Here is a 20,022-nt window from a genome sequence, read left to right as displayed (position 1 = left end):
CGGTATTTACGGGCATCTTCTACCAGTTCATGATACATTCTGCCACTATGAGTCCGACACGTTGAATATCCATATCAGTATTATTTGCTATTTGATCACTATCTACATATCAGCATGAACAATAGCATGATAGTACTATCCTAATCACTAACCCGCTCGAAACGAACGCGTCTCTTCGGCACCACAATCGCCGGAAGCCTCAGCAGGAGAATACCACCCATAAAGAGGCCTTGGGCGGCATCCCAATTGATCGGTCTCTTGAAGCGGAAGGAGCGAAAGAACCGGCCAACCTTTCGCTCAGCCAACAGCCACACCCAGGTTTTTGAAGGATCCGGGTGTTCACCAGAGTAACCGTATGTGTTTCTCCGCTCATCGAAGTCTGTTCGATTCTGCAGATCATCGTCACTCTCAGGCTCGTTGTTACTACTTCCTGGCTTCCGCAAAATCCCTTGGGCCGGGCTCTTGCCTTTGTCTTTTCCTCGAAGTTGCGGAATTATGTAGACACGCGGTTTCTGTCGACTCCCCTCGCCCTGGCGACCTTTCTCTCGCGGGAAAGCTGGTTTCGACATTACTTCGAGATCTGTACCGCTTTGTCCGTCTGAGGACGCCTGAGCATCTTCACTGGAAGGGATGTCATCCCCAATTGCGGCCGTCTCCTCTTGTGGATTTTCGCCGTCCTTTTTTATTGCGTCTAATATCTGCTGTAGCACCGCGTCCATGTCCTTTTCAAGCGCTGCTAGTTCCGATGGGGGAACTCGAGAGTCATTAGGGTATTCGCGCTCCATTGTGCCACAAACCACCAAAGTCCACTGATCAATGATATTTAGCTCGATTGAGGTTGGGGTGGCACCGGCAAGTTCTCCATCCAGATAGTACACGTCCTTGAAAAACCGTATATCGAATGCAGGCTTGATGCGCTTGGGGGTACCGACTGGTTCCTGAAAGACTTTCCCAGGTTGGCCCCTGCAATCAACGTAGCCAATTCTGGTCTTATCCATGTTGTTATATTAGGGAGGCCTCTGTAATCAAGTGTGAGAGGTAACGACTGTGCAAGCAGGATCGTTGATAAGAATGTAGGTTATCGCGAGTGTGGTTAGGTGAAGGCTTCCATCGACTTAGAAGGGTTTAGAAGAGCTGCGCAGGTGCTGCTTGACTGTTGCGAACTTTAGAGAAGTAGGCGCTGCGAAGGCTTAGCAAGGAAGGCGCGCCAGCCCAAACCTTGGACTATGCGCAGCCGAACTCGCCATCAGGACTGTCGAAACACAAAACAATGCATTTCAGGGGCCAAACTCGAGCACTAGACCTTTGTAAAGTCGCGACCACGAACCCTCATAGCGCGTTTCCCACCAGTCTGTAAAACCGCGCGATAAGGATTGGGAAATTGGTGCTGGCGATCGCATCGAATATTTTTGGCAATTACTCCGATTCCGACTCGTCAGGCTGCATAACCTTATCGTCAAGCTCCTGTTTCCTCATCAGCCTCAGGCCTTAAACTGCTCATCCCGGCATCCCTACCTTTGTTAACCTCGCCTTCAGATTCTGCAACTGGCTCTCCTTGATAACCAAATGGCGATCATCATCCAGGTCTTCGACGATGTAGTCGTGTCGTTCTTCGTCGTACTTGAGGATGATGGCTTTCACAGACGGATCGCACTCGATGAGGACTCCTGTTTACGCCTTGGTTAGCGATTGAGTAGAGTGGGAGTTGCTGCGGTTAAAGTACCTCTGACGGCGCGAGGCATGGTGAGTGATCGGTAGGGGTAGCTGAGTACGGCGTAAGGTAACGGTGCTGTGAATTGAAAGTCGCCCAGGAGCTGCTGAGGTGTGGCTTTGTGAAGAGTGAAGGAACGTAGACCGACAGCCGGAGAATCAAGGCGACCCGGGTGTGCCAAGACTCCGCCAGGCAGAAAGGCGGTAAGGCACCAAGGCACCAACACGGCTTGTGCCGACTGTTGAAGCATTGCTCTTGTTTCGGTTATTATAGATATAGCTACTTGAATATAGAGGGGCCTATAAGTCGGTATTATATTGAAGAAAACGAATGACCGGCAGAAAAATATGTCTGACTATTTGGAAGATGTGGAATAAGACTACCATACCAGTAGGTGTACCGCATTCACTGCTCTTCTGCCGTCGCCTCCAAATCCCCAAGATCCTGCGGTTTCTTCCCCTTATACGGCGTCCACCCAGTCCCAGCCTGGGCGGCTGCAGCAGCAATGGCCAACACACAAGCACCCAGTAGCAACGTTTTCACGGCCTGTTCATAGCTATGAACAGCGACCGCCCTCTCCACGCCCGTCAGGCGTTTCGCCAGTGCCGGACTTCCGAGCAGTTTGCGAACCAGCTCACCTCTATTGGCAAGTCCATGTTTCATGAACCCCGTTTCAAGCCCTCGCTTCAGCTCACGCTGGAAGTAGCCTCCGCCAATTGAGGATCCGAAGCTGCCGGCGAAACCCCTACTCATTCCCAACAAGGCACTGATAACATAATGCATGTCTGGGTCGGTGAGGTGCAGCAAGTGAGATAGGGTGTAATTCATGACTGCCCCGACAGAGAGTCCATTGAAGAAGTTGGCGAAAAGATAGGCGACCGTGGAAGAGTGCGGTGTGGAGAGAATGGATAATACGAGGTTTGTCAAGGCGAACAGGAAGAAAGCGATGAGACCGGAGCTGAAGTGGAATTAGATGGGCTGTACTCTGCTCCAGGGAATGGATAAAAACACTTACATATAGTAGCTGCCCGTTTTCCGAATGTGTATCCATCCGACTAGGAGTCCTCCTAAGCCGAACCCGGCGTTGGTTGGTACCAGAATCAAGCCTGCGGTGGCAGGAGACCAATCGCGAACGACAAGTGCATAGACTGGCGAGTAGAAGAGGACTGCCCATCGTGCCATCATACAAATGGCACCCGCCAAGCAGCTTAGCAAGACGCTCCTCTTCTTGAGTACTTCCATCGGGATTATGGGGTCGGTAGCGAATCTCGATTCGATCAAGACGAAGATCCCCAGGAAAACGAGCGATAGAAGGATAGGCGTGAGTTTGACCACTGCCGCAGCGAGGCTTGAAAGTAGTAGGAAGACGGAGGTGGTCTATAACGATTAGGATTTGCTAGCCAAACATGGACGAGCTCTTACCAACGTCAATGCCCCAGCATAGTCAACCTTCGCCAACCTCCGTAATAGAGCGCGTCCACTTAGGTGTTCATCCTCTGGGCGTATCGGGATCGCCAAATATTGTACCGGGCCCAGTATCAGAGCTAGAGGTGCCTGAACCCAGAAGATAATCCGCTATATCCATGGTGTTATTTCACAGAGCGCTATACATGGTTACTAGAATAACTTACCCATCCGTAAGCCGGCGTCAGAAGACCGGCTAGCACGGCCCCAGAAGAGACACCGGTAGTCATCCCGGCGCTGATTAGACCGATGAAGAGACCTCGGCGCTTTTTGCTCGTTAAATCGAGAGTCAAGACAAAGGCAATGACCATTTGCCCGCCAGCACCACATCCCGTAAGAGCTCGTCCCAAAAGAAAGACAGCCAGTGTGGGAGCCAATGCTGTCACGAAGAGACCAATCGACAATAATGTACAGGAGAAAAGGATATATACACGAGGTGTGAAGATTTGGGAGAGTCGACCGGAGAGAGGTGTGAGGCTGGACATGGCAATCTAGTGACAATGGCATTAGCATGTGGATCCACTGCACATGGCTTGATAGAAGACTGTGTACCAAGAAAGCCGAGTTGAACCATGTTGTTTCAGAAAAAGCATCCAGATCAGCCGCAATCTCAGATTGCGCAGTAGTCATCATTGACATATTGGTTGCTGATAAATGTCAGCTTGATGCATCTGGATCACAAAGGAGCTCCCATACTCATAATGAACAGCAACAATCCCATGGCGGCCACTATCGCCGATCCCCTCCATCGAGACACTTGAATTCGCGCCAAATCTTCCCCATTGTTGGTGGATTCTCCCAAAAGAGGCGTCGTCTCCTCCGGGACTCCTTCTGGGCGTTCCTGAGCCGTCATATTGTGTATTCGAGTAGTCTACAGATTGTGTCTAAAAGAGAGAACGCATTCCCCCCGCAGACCCATATCTGTTGTTTGGGCATCGACAGCGACGGGGAAATGATGTGATAAGGGGACCCAAGCTCGGGATGAGCGGAGGCGCATTTCTAAGCAATAGTAATAATGTTGTGACCCTGACCAGGATTCTGTCCGGTTGGGGCATCGATAACTGTTATCGGGGCCAATCATGAAGACGAATCGAGATCGGATGGCCCGCAAAGCTTCCAACAGCTTTGCAGCATCATAAAGTACGCGGTACGTGCGCCTGTTGGTAGCCTTTCAGCTTGTCTGGTCCGTGGGTGTAGTCGTGACGTAGGCACCGTACATTATCTGTCCGGACCCTAATGGCTAAATAGAGTTATGCGTTGTGACAGGCGGGTGAACTAACGGCATGTCAGTTATGCAGGCTGCATCGGAGGCAGTTGGACCCGACTTGCCGATGGTGGAGACTGAAGCGACGGGACTTGATAAGAGAGATTCCCGATGGAAAATGGAAGGTTTTCGGGGAATTTTTTCCAGGACTCGGCAGCAGGTGACATGTGGATGCCTGAGGCAGTACATACCCTTCGTACCAGGTGATGGGAGATATGCAGCCAAGATATCTGCAGTGTCGAGTGATGGCTGCAGCTGACTGCAACGACAGGATATATAGTAAAGGAAATGAGACTCGCAGAATTGATTTATTATGGTTTCAAACAACAACAACAACAACTGGCAAATCGTATTACTTACAAGAGCGACTTCAATGATGAGGGCAACAATATATATTTGGACGCTCTGGCTAAACCTACTGGCTGTGGATGCACATCATGACCGAACGATAGGTATAGATTTTCAAGTTCAACTAGTACCACTTCAAATTAGTTGCCTTCAAGGGGATGGGAACTTAAATAACTGAAGTCAATAGCTGGGACGACTCGCGCTAAGCAAGAACTGATGCTCGATTCTATCGCCTCGGCGCAAAAGGTGCTTGGTGACACCGCTGACTGTATGTTCTACACGCCTACCCGGTCACACAGATACAGATGTACTGAGAATCATTTAGCCTGCTATGTCTGCTCGTCGCCTTGCTCCCGAGCTGTCTGCTGTCATGGAGAATTCCCCCAGTGTTGCTCAGATGGTGTCTATTGCTATTGCTGCCAGGACTGATTATTTCTGCTGTCTTGTCTGAAGGATCCATCCAGCGCAGGTATCACATGTAGACTTATTCCATAGACTTTAGCTAGACTGACACAGCGAGATGATGTTGTCTGGAATATACGGCTGAAGAATGCTGATCAAGGACGATAGAGGTATCCAATCCAATGTGCCGTAGATCGTCTCGATCGCGTGTCCGCTATACAATACGCGAGCGTATAATTCTTCGTCTGATGTTTCCCTATAGCAGTGTGAGTACCATACTGCATTTTGCTAGGCGTAGTTCTGGCATGGGTCATAACGTACCAGATTTCAAACGCAATGTTCGATCCCATACCCGGCCAGCGCAATGCTTTGATGCCCAGCGCGCCAAGAATGGGTCCGATATCTCCATCATGGACGAAGCTGTGGCTATACACTAATTCGGATGTCCCTTGCTGCACCGCTTCTAGATGGCGAACAATTTCTCCGATGAACAGACCTTCGACCAGTTGGATGTACCGAGTAGCGTTCGCGTTGTGTCGCCACCAGTAGTTCCATTCCCAGTCGCCCGCACGGAACACTTCCTCTGCCTGGCCGGCAGTAGTACATTGAGTCTCATTTTGCAGGCTGCAGGGTAACTCATAGCCATTGCAGAGGCGGGCCTGGAAATTATCCGAGAAATGGTCAAAGCTCGACATCCAGCTGGAAGTATCGGCGTCAAACATGGTCGCCAAATGATTGCGGAGCGACTGGGTCACTGTCAGATGCTCTTTCCACTCTGCTGTGGATTCAATGGCGGAGAGCACCTCGCTGCGAGCGGAACAGGAGTATCCTTGGTCGACCGTGTCGACCCCGGAAGCCTGCTGGTGTAGCGGCAGGGGTGCGTTGTATTTGGGCCAGACCCCTCGCAAGACCCCACCGGCGGATTCTTGGGTGAGGGCCGAGGTACTCGATCGGAGCCAGATCTTCTTGCCATTGTCCTCGTCTGGTGATGATGGGATGAGCTGCAGTTGATCCCGATACACAGCGCCGAGGTCGCGACCGTGCTGATAGCCATCGAGATAGCCCCCAATCGTCAATTGAGGATACTGACACGATCCATTGACGTAGCTTGCCAAGAATGGGTTGGAGGGATCGGAATACGTTTGGCCATACACAGGGATCGGAGCGGGACCCTGGGAGGCCGCGGAGACGTAGAGATGAGCCTGGAGGTTATTGCAGTGATATTCTTGGTTCTAGAACAAACGTTAGCTAGACCTATCAGATACAAAGAGTTGGGCTCATACCTCGCCGCCCGGAAGAATGTTGTAGGGGGTGCGGCGTTGATGTCGCTGCACGTATTCGAGGTAAACTAGGCGGGCAGCGACGGACTGGTTGGCCACGGGAGGGGGAAGCGAGTATGTCTCCACACGGGGATGGGGCATGGAACAGTAATTGTAGACATCCTGAGCGGTTGGAGTACTGGCTTGAACTGCTGGGGCATTGTAGATGCCACCATAAGTGCCGACGGAGGCGTTGGTGATGTAGGTGGTGTGGTTGAGGGGAGGGTAGAAGGTGTCACGGGCCGCGAGGGCGGGAATCCCTGCGGAGAGCAGGAAGGAGAACAACGTGGAGATCATGTCAAGGAACCCTTCATAGACGCTGGACATCGTGACTCCTGGTGATGGGGAGTCCAATCAGGTATAAATACTCTGTGTTTCATTACTTTCTCGTAGTCCCATGGTGGTTTTCTGGTGTCGTGCAATTGAATGTGGTCTGCGAAGACACCACTCAGCCTGCCTTTTGCCGACGGTCGGCTTCCACTCAGTTACGACAATCTCCCACGTGCGGGATTGCCTCAACCCTACTTAGCTAACGATAGTGACGACAACCCACGTGGGTGAAGCTAGACCGCTGCAAGACCAAGTTACGGGTAATGAATAATATACATTTGGTCCCTTTGGTGACAATGAACCTCCACAGGTACCTGCGTCGTGTCAAAGGCATTTCATCCCCAAGGCTGTCATCACGTGGGCGCGACCAGTGTGTGCACTATCCAGGGCTAAGTGACTTATCAGCTTAGCCAGAAGTCATGACGCACATTGCTAGAATCTCCAAGCTGCGATACCTAGTTCAGCTTAAGCAATGGATACAAACGCAGGAACCGCGTGCTCAGTGCTTGGCCCGCCAGAATTCCCTAATCATCGATCTGATAGTCGCCATGATGAACCCCGAAGACAGCCCACCGGCTTCCTGTTTGTCGATTATCAGGACCAGGCTTCCCACGGCCCAACGTTGGCCAAGAAGAAGTAGGCCTTCATCAAGAAGGTCTATCATCAGTCCAAAAAGGAACAACGACTGCAAAAGCTGAAAGCTTCCATCGGCCCGCTGCCGTTGTTGTCGTTGTCAGGCTGAAGTCCACTCAATTCCAGTCATCCGTCCTTCCGAGAACCGTCTCGAAAACATATTCCCATTCCCCAACGCAGCCAATATGATCTCCCAGTCCCCACTCAAAAGGTACCGGGCTGTCCTTAGTATAATAACACTGTGCAACGAATAGAGATTCATCAAAGGGCAGCTGAAGAGTTTCCGTAATTGGAATCATGACTAGACGCTTGTTCAATAAGATCCTTGATTCTTGTAATGGAGTGTTTCATCGCCAAAGGAATGAAGATATGCTCTTCCACAGACATGGTGGTGTATGTGTGGGGATGCTTGACTAGATTGATAAATGAGCACGAAAAGGATGCACCAAAGAGGGCACGAACTTCAGGAGCGGGGACGCCAGCGCGGGGCACATTAATGGGCTTAAACCAACGACCGACGTTGAATTTTGAGTAGGGATGCCGGTAGCGTGTTGCCAAACTTTGCTAAATGTTAGTGGGAGGGTCGGGAATATCATTTGTTCCCTTCATCAGTACCCATGTCGGCCATAGTTAGGAACAATCTGGAGGTCGTAGTAAATCAATTCTTGCTATATTTATTACTATCGAGTTATTTACTCCCTTTCCAATTATTATAACTAGATAATCATGTTGAACACTGCAAATAACGATTTACGTATTCCACCGCAGATACCGCCTCGAGGAATCCTTCACTCCGCCGATCACGGTCTTAGAGCGAGGCTATGGCGCATGGCCTTCTTCACCTTTTCGCGTGACAGTTTGGGGGCCGAGTTTCGCTCTAATTTGCATAAGGGGGGCAGACTCACCTCCCTGTTTGTCTCTGTCCGCCCATGTTTGATCTTCTTCATTTCATGAACGCTTCCCCTTGTGATGGTGGAGGTTGTTCATAGACACCATCCAGTTGACCTTCATGATGAAGGGTCTCGCGCAGATCGTCGGGCTGTATGCCTCTTTGGTCGCCGGGAGAAAATATTGCACCCGAACTTTTCATTCCTGTGAGTTAACCTTGTGCTGGGTAGGCTCTCTTGGCTGCGTTTCTTGCTGACTCTGTGTCTAAGCTATCATTAATAACCAGACTTTGTTCATTGACGGGGGGGAGGTGCGCTATCTCGAGGATAATAATACCATTTCGGCATATGCCAGTATGTTTTACCTCATGTGTGTATGATTTGCTAGCGAACATTGTGTTAATATCTCGGGTTCCAGTCCGCGACCTGCAGACCGTCGATGTCTCCAAATCTTTCTCGAATACCGATTCAGATCTCTTCACTCACATCGACAAACCGTATAATGCATCCGATCCGGACAAGTATCCGACTTTCCTCGATGAGGGTTCCGCGTTCAACGACGGCGAGAATCTCTACTTCTACGGCGGGTATAAGAGCGGTCGCGACGGCCCGACGACGGTCCCGCCCGTTGAGACGTGGAAATACGACATCCAAAACAATAACTGGACGAAAGATGGATTTGGGGGCGTGCCGCTAGTGAGGCTAGTAGAGGGAGGAGCGGTTGTTTCGCAGTCCCAGAATAAAGCGTACTATCTTGGGGGTGTGGAAGACCCGGGCGGAAATCCGAATATCTATGGTACTGCGGGAGCGGACGTGGAGATTGTCAGTGGATTGTTGGTCCTGGATCAATCGACCTTGCAGTGGTCCAATTTATCGACGTCGGAGATGAATAATTATGGCACGATTGGAGCAGGATATGTGAATATCCTGGAGGATGTTGGGGATGAGGGGCTTTTAGTAGCCTTTGGTGGGTATAAATATCCTGTCGGGCATAAGCTGTCGCTGCTTTGTTCGAGCCAGACGAATACAACATTCCATGTACGTCCAAATACTCGGTTATTGCTGGGGTGGTCAGCTAACAAGAGATCAGAACCCTATGGAATACGTCAGCCTGTATGATATCGCGAACCAGAAATGGTACACGCAGCAGACCACCGGGGATATTCCGAACTGGCGGATGGCGGGCTGCAGCGTGACGGTGGCAGCACAAGATCGGTCATCGTTCTCCATGTAAGCATTGGTGCTTATGCTCAATCGAGTCGTTGTGGATACTGACATCTCCAATATAGCTATATGTTTGGCGGGATGGCCGCGACCACTGCGAATTCCGACGGCGATGTATACGTTCTTTCACTGCCGTCGTTCAGATGGATCCGCGTGAACGAGGGGAGCAGTATCCGCGAAAAGCACACATGCAATGTACTTGGGAAGCATACCATGCTTGTGGTTGGAGGAACTATCCCAACTGACAGTTCAGAGTATGAGCCGAAGCCAGTAAACTGCGACACGGGCACCTTTGAGAACGGACTGGCCATCTTTGATCTAAACCAGCATACCTGGCTCACTGACTATAATGCCGATGATCAATCAGAGTATGCCCTGAGCTCAGCAATTACCGATGTCATTGGTGGAAGGTACGTAAATCCGATCGAGGGATTAGTTTTGCTGCAGTGCTGATGAACCACCAACAGCTCGACGGGCGGAGCCAATGTCACCGAACCAAAGAATGGGTTCAACGACACGACGTTGGCGACCATGTTCCAAAAAGCAATCATCACCACTACCACCAATTCCACAGCAGGTGATAACTCGACATCGACATCGGCAAACGGCAGTAGCAGCAGTACAGGCAGCTCCAAGGGCAGTTCACTATCTAAAGGGGGCATTGCGGGAGTCACCGTCGGGGCGGTGGTGGGTGCCAGTGCCATTGCGGGGCTCGCCTTTTTCTTAATCAAGCGCCAACGCGCCCAGCCCAGCCAAGAGACTACTACCCCTGCCATGGCGCATCCACCCGTCTATAGATGGCCTCAGACAAGGCTGGCAGAACTCAGCAGCGACGCGGTGACACATGAATTGGGGACAGATGGAGGGAGTGGCACGCAGGATGCGGCTTCTGGGAATTGGTGGCAAAAGACTCCGAATATACCAGAGATGGATGGGGTTGCGAGGGTTGAGAAGGGGTGACTGTGTATCTTTAGAGCTCTAATTTATCATGTTGGGTTTGGCGCTGCATTTTGGCGTTTTGCATCGTTGTCCGTGTATTTGAAAGCGACGGAGGGGCTCTGTCTTTCAATAGCGCTATAGACTTCCTGTAAACATTCACCACTGAAATGCAAGTATACCCCCAAAGGACGCGTCAGAAGTAATTACGGGATTCATCAGGATCTGTGAGCTGTCAAAGCACCAGCGCTAGCCTTCCTTCGTTCTTAGTAGTGTATGTCAGACGCCATGAGTTGGGAGAATAATATGAGCAATGGCGTGGTGGGGTAGTAGGGAAAGCAAAGAGGGATTGGAGGTTAAAAAAGTAAATGAGATGATCAATTAATTTCCATGACTTTCGGAGATTACTCGACTGGTTATGGAAATTGCTGCACTACACCTATGCTCGGTGTCCCTCCCGATCCATGTGCTTTCTTTCCCTAGTAGGGTTACTATAATTAACACGGTCGGTGGCACACTAAACAAAACAAACAAAACCACTCAGTCAGTCCGCAGTGACTGCCTAAGGCGACGATCGGAACCTTGTCGCAGTGGTATTACCACCCCCTTCCAAACAATAGTGCTACATTCCATGACCGCAACAGATATTTCGCAGGGATCCATTGCGATCTAGATTCACAGACCAAACATCTACTGTATCTGGGTCCATAGTTTGATAGTAGATACTAGGGTAGATAACGACCAAGGATTTAAAGGGGTTGGTGCCGTTCCTGGCTTTATTGCCCGTCCCTGAAAGACAGCGAGAGGATCCACTCAAATAGATAGCATCACCGAACCCCTGTATCGAGTCACCACGCTAGCAAGGAAGGAACAGGGTTTTGTTTGGGTTCACCGTGCGCAACAATCTTTTCTCATGAACTTGGACATGGAGAAATGATACCAACACTATAGCGGAGATGACGAAATTCCAAAGGTTGAGAAAAGTGTTCATCGTTGAAAGAGAGGGAACATATTATGGCAGAGAAAAATACTACCCTGACAAGTAAGAGTAAGTTCTAAGTTCCATGGGTTGGCGTGTCCCGAAATTTCCTCTTGCTTCCCCGACGGTGCCGTCATCGCGTCACGGGCTTGGGCAATAATACTGCTCGAGTGTTGATTGGGTGATATGTTCCCAGTGACTTTTTAGTGGAGTATAAACAGCCAATCATAGCATGGTGGTGGGGCAGCGGGCACCACCGTTGCCCGGATTGGATTTATGGATGCCATCATCAGTCACTTTCGTACTACTCAGTAGTCCAGTACTAGTTCAAAGTACTGGTTCGAGTAGGACGCCTGGGTAGTATTCAGACTGAGAAATGGTGATAAAAAATAAGAAAAATGAGACGGAGAAATATCGAGATGGACAGTAAAGGAAAAAATCTATAAAGTGAACAGAGTATCGTCATCACCGGCATATTGCCAAGGTTTGCCAGCCCTATTGGCACCGGTTAACTTCCTCGGGGACCCATCGTGGTTCATTTGGCGGCGTGGATTGATAGGCAGCACCAGGGTCTTCTTCACTCTTGCCCTTGTACTCTTAGTTCACCGCCGTGAAATTACTTTATCTCCATACCCCCCAAAGTGCCTCTTATACCTTTCCATTGACTTCCCCCTGTACCTTGTATTTGCGTTTTTCTTGTTGATCCGTCTCTGCCCGTCTCTCTTGTGCCACGATTCTTGTCGACTCTACCCTCATCCCCCATGCGTCACAATTACCCTCACTGGATTGTCTCTTCCCGCGTTGGCTGAACGGAATACTGGATTTGGAGTGCTGCTATGCCTGATGCTCGAGTACTTCAGCTTTGACTTGGTATCTCGCAGCCTCATCTATTCTTAACATATCGCCTACGATCTATTTTGCGCATTTATCCCTGATCCCGTGCTATCCTTATTCAACATTCTCCTCGCCCACCCGTTTGACGTCACACAAAATGGGCCGGGAATCTGTGCCCCGTCGCCGTTCTCACTGGGCGATTCCATCGCGCAAGGTCACAAATATCCTCGCCTTGATTCTCTTCGTCGTGGTCGCTGCCTCGGTCTTCAAATTGGAAATCGGGGCGCCCCCCTTCGACCCGACATCGTTATATCGCCACCACTCGCACCCAGGCGAACCCGATTTCTGGGAGTGGGAAACCACCTCCCGCTTCCCGCATGTGCAGAACCCTGTCAAAAATGATGATCAGCTTTGCGACTTGTTCCCTGCCTACCTGCTTTCGCGCGTCCAGGTTGTTCTGAAAATCGGCGCCTCCGAACCGGCCGATCGCGTCAACGCGCAAATCTCCAGCGTCACTCGCTGTATCCCGAACCTCATCATCGTCTCCGATCGAGAGTCGCAAATCAAAGAACATCGTGTTCACGACATCCTAGCCGCCCTTCCTGAATCCTTCCGAGCCAACACTTCCGACTTCGAGGCCTACGATGCGCTTCAGCGAGGCGATGACAAGATTGTGGCGGCGCCGCAAGGATGGAGGCTCGATCGCTTTAAATTCCTCCCCATGGTAGAGCGCGCACATGAAATTAACCCTTCGGCGGATTGGTTCGTGTTTCTGGAATCGGATACATACGTGGTCTGGGATAATATGTTCCGCTTTTTGGATCAATTTGATCCACATACCCCCATGTATATGGGCTCTCCGTCCCCGGGACGGCGGATCAACGATCAGGAAGTTTCTTATTTTGCCTACGGCGGCTCAGGATTCGTCCTTTCCACGGCAGCTGTCGATAAATTGGTGTACAGAGAAGTTGGATCTCACGGAGAGTACATTCAGCCCACGCTGAGTGAACAGTACGAGGATATCGTTAAAGCGGACTGCTGTGGTGATTCGATACTCGGATGGGCATTGCATGAGAAGGGCGTTGAGCTCTCAGGCTTCTGGCCCATGTTCAATCCCCATCCACTGCATGGAATCCCGTTTGACGATGCCTACTGGTGCCAGCCGGTCATCAGTATGCACAAGACACTGTTGCCGGACATGACTGGGCTGATGAGGTGGGAAAATCAGCGCGATCGCACTGTAAGCCTTTCTGCCTCCTACCCATTAGCATTCCACTAACGAAGTCATTCCAGCGCCCATTGATCTACGCCGATCTGATGGAATATCTGAAGCTGGGAACGGTCGACCACATGTCCGATTGGGACAACGGTGACTGGGGTGGCTGGCAGGAACCTCCCGAGTCACCGGCCCATGGCTCCTTTGAAGCTTGCCAGACAGCCTGCCATGAACATGCCCATTGCCTCAGTTTCACATACGACTCTTCCGGACATTGTGTCTTTGTTCGCACGATGCGGCTGGGCGCGAAGAAGAAATTGGGCGATTCGTCGGTGCGATTATCTTCCGGATGGGACCTGGAGAAAATCAAGAATTGGCGGGCATCTCACCAGTGTGAGAAGGCGATGTGGATGAAGCCCAGCACGGAACGCATCTTCTGATTTTGCTGATACCCGAATAACTGGCGAGTGGGTGTTTCACGTTTTGACGATTGTAAATACTATGATAGATGTCTTGGATCATGCCATACTAACGATAGATAATCTTAATTATTAGCTGTCCGATCACATGCCTGATTTACATACTCGTATTTGCAATGGGTAGGGCTGCTTGGCTGTTTATCCCGTGTCATCATACTTTGTACAGCTTCCCCTCTGCTTATCACTGCCCGATAGCGATATGTTATCGCCCAGCCCGATTTTATCGGCTGCGGGAGCCAATCGGTCCTCGCCTATCCCGGAGCGGTTCCGCCATTGGTTCCCCCAATTGTACCTGTCAGGCCAGGGTAAGCTCTCATTCCGCCCATTCCGAGGTTCCGAGACAATTCACCAGACCCAAAATGGAAAGTCATACGCCAGGGTTCATACATATGAGCTCAGCTTCCCCCGCATATTCCCCCAGCCGTGTGGTTGTGCTGTTCATCTTTCATTCTTCATCTTCACTTCCCTTCACAATGCTTCCTCATCCCCTTGCCATCCTGTCTGAAGAGGAAACCAACATTGCTCGCAATGTCATCCTCGCACAGCACCCCAACACAGTCATTGACTTCCGGGAGATCTATCTGTCAGAACCTCCCAAAGCACAGCTCCTCGAGTTTCTGGCTCTGGAGCACTCTGGTCGTCTGAGTCCAACCTCTCCTCGTCCGCCTCGTCTGGCCCTCTGTCAGTATGATGTGATTGGTAACGACCGCATCCCCTCTTTTGAGGAATCTGTTGTCGACGTTGGGACACGCCAGCGTGTACAGCATCGTGTCGTTGGAAAGGAGCATCATGCTTCCTTGACTTTGTACGTATCTCAAGTAACCTTTTGGACAACTGAATACTAATGCAGCGTCGTTAGGAGCGAGTTTGATACCCTGGTCGAGCGTTGCTTCGCCTCCCCCCTCTTCCAAAAAGCTCTAGCCGACTTCGATCTCCCCGAAGGCTTTGAGGTCGTCATCGAGCCTTGGCCATATGGTGGACTGGACTACGTTGAGGAGAAGCGTCGGTACTTTCAGGGTCTCTGCTTTGCCACGGATAAGCGCAAGAACAACCCTGACGCCAACTTCTACTCATACCCTCTGCCCCTCATTCCAGTCATGGATGCGCTCACCCAGGAGATCATCCGGGTCGACCGTCCCGCCACAGGTGGTAAGGGTGAGGGCCTGACGGAGCAGACCTTCAAGAGAGACATCATCGGTCACTGCAAAGACTCGGACTATGTACCTGAGTTACTTCCTGGTGGTACACGCAAGGATCTGAAGCCGCTGAACGTGGTTCAGCCCGAAGGTCCGTCCTTCCGCATTACCGAGGAGTCGCTCGTAGAGTGGCAGAAGTGGCGGTTTCGCGTGGCCTTCAATCCCCGCGAGGGTGCTACCATTCACGACGTCTGGTACGATGGCCGCAGTGTGCTTTACCGACTGAGTGTCAGTGAGATGGTAAGTACATTTGACCAACCGTACGGATCATTAGCTGACTCGATAGACTGTACCCTACGCCGATCCTCGCCCTCCGTTCCACCGCAAGCAGGCGTTCGACTTTGGTGATGGTGGTGGTGGTAACATGGCCAACAACCTCTCAATCGGATGCGATTGCCTCGGTGTTATCAAATACTTTGATGCCGTGATGACGGGGGCTGATGGTTCGGCCAAGAAGATGCCTAACGCTATCTGCTTGCATGAGCAGGACAACGGTATTGGCTGGAAGCACTCCAACTGGCGGACCGGTCGCGCAGTGGTGACCCGTCACCGTGAACTGGTCGTGCAATTCATCATCACCCTGGCTAACTACGAGTACATCTTCGCCTACAAGTTCGATCAATCGGGTGGCATCACGGTCGAGTCGCGCGCCACAGGTATCTTGAACGTGGTCAACATCGACGCTGGCAAGGTTAGCGAGTACGGCAACGTCGTCAGCGGTGGTGTGCTAGCCCAGAACCACCAGCATATCTTCTGTGTGCGCATTGACCCAGCTATCGATGGGCCCAACAACTCGGTGCAGGTGGAAGAGTCCCATCCAGTGCCCATGAACGCCATGACCAACCCGAACGGTAACTTCTACAAGGTCAACACAGAGACCATGGAGCGCGCTGGCTTCTTCGATGCCGCGCCGGAGCTTAACCGTACTGTCAAGATGGTCAACCCTCACAAGAAGAACCCGATCAGCCAGAAGCCCGTTGGATACAAGTTCATTCCGCTGGCGACACAACGACTACTGGCCGATCCCAACTCCATCCAAGCGAGACGCGCACAATTTGCGCAGCACCACGTGTGGGTAACCAAGTACCGCGATGGCGAACTCTATGCCGGTGGCCGGTACACGCTCCAGAGTCAGGAGGAAATCGAGGGTGTGTCGGACGCAGTGAAGCGAGGTGATTCCGTGGTGGACACGGATGTTGTGGTTTGGAGCACCTTTGGCATTACCCACAATCCTCGGGTGGAAGATTGGCCTGTGATGTGAGTGTTCCCTATACTATCTACTATGGCAGCATGCTAACTAGATTAGGCCTGTTGAGATCTTCCAGCTGATGATCCGACCTGCGGATTTCTTCACCGCTAACCCGTCGTTGGATGTTCCATCCGATAAGAACGTCTCTTCGCGGGTGGTCGGCAACGACTGCTGTCGTAATGCACACATCTAAGATTTGGTAGTACTATTTTTTGGACATGAATGACGATTACAATGTACTTATATAGCTGAGATTCACACATGCTGGAGGGGATCCGGTACTTCAATGATATATATATTGGATGGATTTGAGTGATCGTGTTACGAATAAAGGTACTACGTACTTAGCTACCGCACGACCCACAGGATTACGATAGTCTTATCAGCCTTATGCCCGATCGATTGGCGTAATGATCAATAGAATAGTACAGCCGACCCAATGTGTCCTAAATGTGGTGGCCTGGGGCTAAGAAAGAAACTCCGCTCCGCCGACCTCGGATTGCTCGGAATGAAATTTAAAGTTTGCGCCTCCCTCCAGCAGTGTTTCCGAACCCCATCTTCATTTCTCGTGCACCAACACATACTTCGGAATCGATCGATTTTGTACTACCCTAGTGGAGTGCTGAATGAGACATTCGATCTAACGCGATCTACTTGTGTTTTGCTCGCTAAAGCAAAACCCCATGGACAACGACTTAGTTAAGCGAGGCAGCAACACTCCGGAACCGCCTCGGAGCAAAAAGCGCGCCAAATATACCCAGGTCGCTTGGTGCGCTAATCCTCCACAGATGGTTTATTGGCTTGACTGACCTGACTTCCTTAGCAATGAGTGTAAGCGACGGAAGCTGAAATGTAGCGGGGAGCCTGTGTGCTCCCGCTGTGCGAGAGACAATGTCCGTTGCGTTTACGCCCCGAATGCTCACGTTGTCGCTAGCACGGCTTCTCCTTCGGTCGAGGATCCTGTCAAAGATGAAAGGTAATCCTTATCCTGGCCAGCCGGAGGTTATTACTTACGAGATATGACAGATTGTCTAGTCGATTGCAGACCGTCGACCAGCAGATTGCATCCCTTCAGCGAGAAATGCGAGCCATGGCCGCTCGTCTTCGTCACCTGGAGTCAACATCGGTGACCACTCCAGCAAACAATACTAGTATACCCACCTCCATGTCGACTGTTTCTTCGGCATCGGTCAATACCGGACTGCAGCGGATTCTGAACCGTCCCAAATCTCCCAGCTACGTCGGTCCCACCAGTGCCGAGTTTGGCCTCACTGCGCGGCAGAAGGCATCGGAGGACAGCGATGGCGACGCGGATGAAACCGACTCGGCAACAGCACCAAGCCCAGCGCCTGTTCAAGATTCAGAAGCCTTGTCAGGCGACCCTCTTCGGTGTATCGGCCTCACAGAGACCTTGCGACTGGTGACGGTCTACGAGCATACCGTTGGCCTGATCTACCCGTGCGTGGACCTCGACAGCGTGCGCGCGTACGTGGTCGAGTACTTCAGGAATGAGGGAGACGGTCACAATGAGACACACTCGCCCGAAAGTGGAGACCAGGATTGGTTCTTTGCCAGAGATGTGGAGGTATTGAAGATCATTGTAGCAACAGCCTTGTTAGCGGAGTCACACGGTCGCAGTGAAAGAGCGGCCTGGTTGGCAGACAGCGTCGAGGACCAGTTCGCTTCTCGGTACAAGATCCCTGAGGTGGATATGAAGGAGCTGCTTATCCTGACCTTGGTGGTGCGTTGACTCCTCAAGCTCCTGCTGTCCCAGCTAACCAATCAGTCCATATTCCACTCCTACCGCGACGACGAGGTGATTGCGTGGCGAACAATCGGATCCGCCATCCGCGGCGCCGTCCAACTCGGCCTACACTGTCAGGAGACGTGGCTAAGAACAGGGGGTGTATTTCCGGGCGAACTGCACAGAACATGGGCTAGCCGACTGTTCTGGTGCATGTACGTACTCGATCGGAAATGGTCGTTCGGAACGGGTCTGCCATTTGCCATCCAGGATTCCGACATGGACACGAACCTACCGGAGCCGGGAACCTCGACGCCATACCTGACCTGCATGATCTCATACGCACGACTGAGCTCCAAGATCTGGGGTCTTGTGGTCGGCTGGCGCACGCGCCCACGCGCCGCGACGGCAGACTACTGCTCATACCTGGACTTCCAAGTACAGCAATGGATCCAATCCATCCCGCCAGAGCTACGCTTCGATCCGTCGCAGCGATCATCATCCACCGGAGCCAGTGCACAGACAGACAGCATGATGATGCTTCAAGTGCTACTAGCACTGCAAGCGAACCAGCTGCGCATTCTCGTCTACAGACAGTACCTCCTCAGCACAGAGAGCATCGAAGAAAGTGTACCGAGTGCATCCATCGCCGTCGAAACGGCGAAAAGCACCGTCCACATGCTCGACTTCTTCAGCCGCGTTTCAGAAATTTACTTCCAACGTCCCGAACCATTCAACTACTTCCTCATTTCAGCCCTCGCTGCACTATTCCTTGCTGTACTCCACGCCCCCTCCCGATTTAGCCAAGTCTGTCGTCCAGAATTCTACAAAGCCGTCGACATGGTTCGCCGATCATCAACTCGTGCCCGCACATCCCGTCGTCTGCAAAAGATCATCCGGAGTCTAAAAATGATCCGCTCAAACTTGGGGAGTAAGTCACCCCGACAAGCTGGAGCTCAGCTACAGCACCAGCAACAGCACCCGCACCAGACACCCAAGCGACAGCCTTCAATATCTACGACCATGTCTGCAGCCGTACCTTACACCCCGGTGGATACACCCTACCCACCACATCCGCAGCACCAATCTTCGGGGTTTCACCCCGTTCATCAGCAGTCAGTGTCGGTGTCCGCGTACTGGCCCGCAACAGCAGCAGGAGGGAACGCAGCGGTTGATGATCAACAGGAAAGCTGCGAGGATCTAACGAGTTTCTTTGAAATGGCGGGCGGGCTCTACTTTGATCCTAGGGCGCAGGCTGAGGTGCCTGAAGCAGGAAATGGGAACGTTACTGGGCCTGATGGGGCAGGAATCGAGGCATTGAACGCAGAAGATGAGGCCTTGACGAGGGTCATGGCAGGGTTACTATAACTATAAGGAAATCACACAAAAATGGATGGTTGCGAAGAGGGATAGACACCTCAGGTTGGCCTGTTTGCATATTGCGCGGGTTCCTGTATCCATAGTTACACTCCAGACACTAACATATAGACTCATGTTCCGGGGACAACACCTCTTACGAAAGACAATACCTACCCACTAAGAAAGTCCGTAATACTCGATATGAACAGAGCACCACGTATTCAACTACAATATTACGTTCGTTACATTAAAACCGTTGCAAACAATTCACTGATCAGAGAACATTAGCTCGCTACCATTTAGTTCTAACACTCAAGATGAAAGTGGGACCGGTATATAGTATAAATAAGAACTTCCTCGTCTGCACCTCTGCTTCCTATCCCCCTTTCCCTCCTTGGCTAACTTTCGCGTTGCAAAGAGTGTACGTATGTATGAAGAGGTTGTTGCA

The 20,022-nt window shown here is 51.4% G+C and overlaps 9 protein-coding genes across 9 annotated transcripts; 5 read left to right on the top strand and 4 right to left on the bottom strand.

The window, feature by feature from the left end:
- Positions 1-140: 140 nt before the first annotated feature.
- Positions 141-998, bottom strand: BO83DRAFT_428933 (uncharacterized protein; the record flags this gene model as incomplete). The annotated part of the gene is made up of 1 exon (XM_025535429.1): positions 141-998. One exon carries the CDS (start codon positions 996-998, stop codon positions 141-143), a length of 858 nt encoding a protein of 285 aa, XP_025386194.1.
- A 418-nt stretch (positions 999-1,416) lies between these two features.
- Positions 1,417-1,742, bottom strand: tfb5 (TFIIH complex subunit TFB5; the record flags this gene model as incomplete). The annotated part of the gene is made up of 3 exons (XM_025533402.1): positions 1,417-1,464; positions 1,516-1,667; positions 1,724-1,742. The coding sequence occupies 3 exons, from the start codon at positions 1,740-1,742 to the stop codon at positions 1,417-1,419; spliced, it is 219 nt and encodes a 72-aa protein (XP_025386193.1).
- A 274-nt stretch (positions 1,743-2,016) lies between these two features.
- On the bottom strand, positions 2,017-4,401 carry BO83DRAFT_364730 (putative MFS multidrug transporter). The gene is made up of 6 exons (XM_025529636.1): positions 3,872-4,401; positions 3,728-3,822; positions 3,343-3,666; positions 3,134-3,286; positions 2,727-3,088; positions 2,017-2,669 (listed from the first exon to the last, which is right to left on the bottom strand). Exons 1-6 carry the CDS (start codon positions 4,026-4,028, stop codon positions 2,117-2,119), a joined length of 1,644 nt encoding a protein of 547 aa, XP_025386192.1. The 5' UTR covers positions 4,029-4,401; the 3' UTR covers positions 2,017-2,116.
- Positions 4,402-4,579: 178 nt separating this feature from the next.
- BO83DRAFT_75088 (uncharacterized protein) lies at positions 4,580-5,280 on the top strand. The gene is made up of 3 exons (XM_025537575.1): positions 4,580-4,891; positions 4,975-5,055; positions 5,113-5,280. Exons 1-3 carry the CDS (start codon positions 4,753-4,755, stop codon positions 5,214-5,216), a joined length of 324 nt encoding a protein of 107 aa, XP_025386191.1. The 5' UTR covers positions 4,580-4,752; the 3' UTR covers positions 5,217-5,280.
- A 5-nt stretch (positions 5,281-5,285) lies between these two features.
- Positions 5,286-6,835, bottom strand: BO83DRAFT_317037 (histidine acid phosphatase; the record flags this gene model as incomplete). The annotated part of the gene is made up of 3 exons (XM_025527690.1): positions 5,286-5,445; positions 5,511-6,421; positions 6,473-6,835. 3 exons carry the CDS (start codon positions 6,833-6,835, stop codon positions 5,286-5,288), a joined length of 1,434 nt encoding a protein of 477 aa, XP_025386190.1.
- A 1,372-nt stretch (positions 6,836-8,207) lies between these two features.
- BO83DRAFT_341785 (kelch repeat protein) lies at positions 8,208-10,569 on the top strand. Its single transcript, XM_025528635.1, has 6 exons — positions 8,208-8,565; positions 8,629-8,712; positions 8,777-9,396; positions 9,449-9,588; positions 9,648-9,992; positions 10,050-10,569. The coding sequence occupies exons 1-6, from the start codon at positions 8,481-8,483 to the stop codon at positions 10,540-10,542; spliced, it is 1,767 nt and encodes a 588-aa protein (XP_025386189.1). The 5' UTR covers positions 8,208-8,480; the 3' UTR covers positions 10,543-10,569.
- A 1,503-nt stretch (positions 10,570-12,072) lies between these two features.
- BO83DRAFT_380022 (glycosyltransferase family 31 protein) lies at positions 12,073-14,108 on the top strand. The gene is made up of 2 exons (XM_025531649.1): positions 12,073-13,571; positions 13,625-14,108. Exons 1-2 carry the CDS (start codon positions 12,489-12,491, stop codon positions 13,985-13,987), a joined length of 1,446 nt encoding a protein of 481 aa, XP_025386188.1. The 5' UTR covers positions 12,073-12,488; the 3' UTR covers positions 13,988-14,108.
- A 347-nt stretch (positions 14,109-14,455) lies between these two features.
- Positions 14,456-16,805, top strand: BO83DRAFT_380021 (putative copper amine oxidase). Its single transcript, XM_025531648.1, has 4 exons — positions 14,456-14,831; positions 14,886-15,462; positions 15,509-16,479; positions 16,529-16,805. Exons 1-4 carry the CDS (start codon positions 14,500-14,502, stop codon positions 16,662-16,664), a joined length of 2,016 nt encoding a protein of 671 aa, XP_025386187.1. The 5' UTR covers positions 14,456-14,499; the 3' UTR covers positions 16,665-16,805.
- A 349-nt stretch (positions 16,806-17,154) lies between these two features.
- BO83DRAFT_364717 (transcription factor domain-containing protein) lies at positions 17,155-19,583 on the top strand (the record flags this gene model as incomplete). The annotated part of the gene is made up of 4 exons (XM_025529635.1): positions 17,155-17,240; positions 17,295-17,447; positions 17,498-18,212; positions 18,258-19,583. The coding sequence occupies 4 exons, from the start codon at positions 17,155-17,157 to the stop codon at positions 19,581-19,583; spliced, it is 2,280 nt and encodes a 759-aa protein (XP_025386186.1).
- Between the last annotated feature and the right edge of the window lie 439 nt (positions 19,584-20,022).

This window comes from Aspergillus eucalypticola, assembly GCF_003184535.1.
Source record: "Aspergillus eucalypticola CBS 122712 chromosome Unknown BO83scaffold_19, whole genome shotgun sequence".
Taxonomy (NCBI): domain Eukaryota; kingdom Fungi; phylum Ascomycota; class Eurotiomycetes; order Eurotiales; family Aspergillaceae; genus Aspergillus; species Aspergillus eucalypticola.
This window is presented reverse-complemented; position numbering and strand designations above follow the sequence as displayed.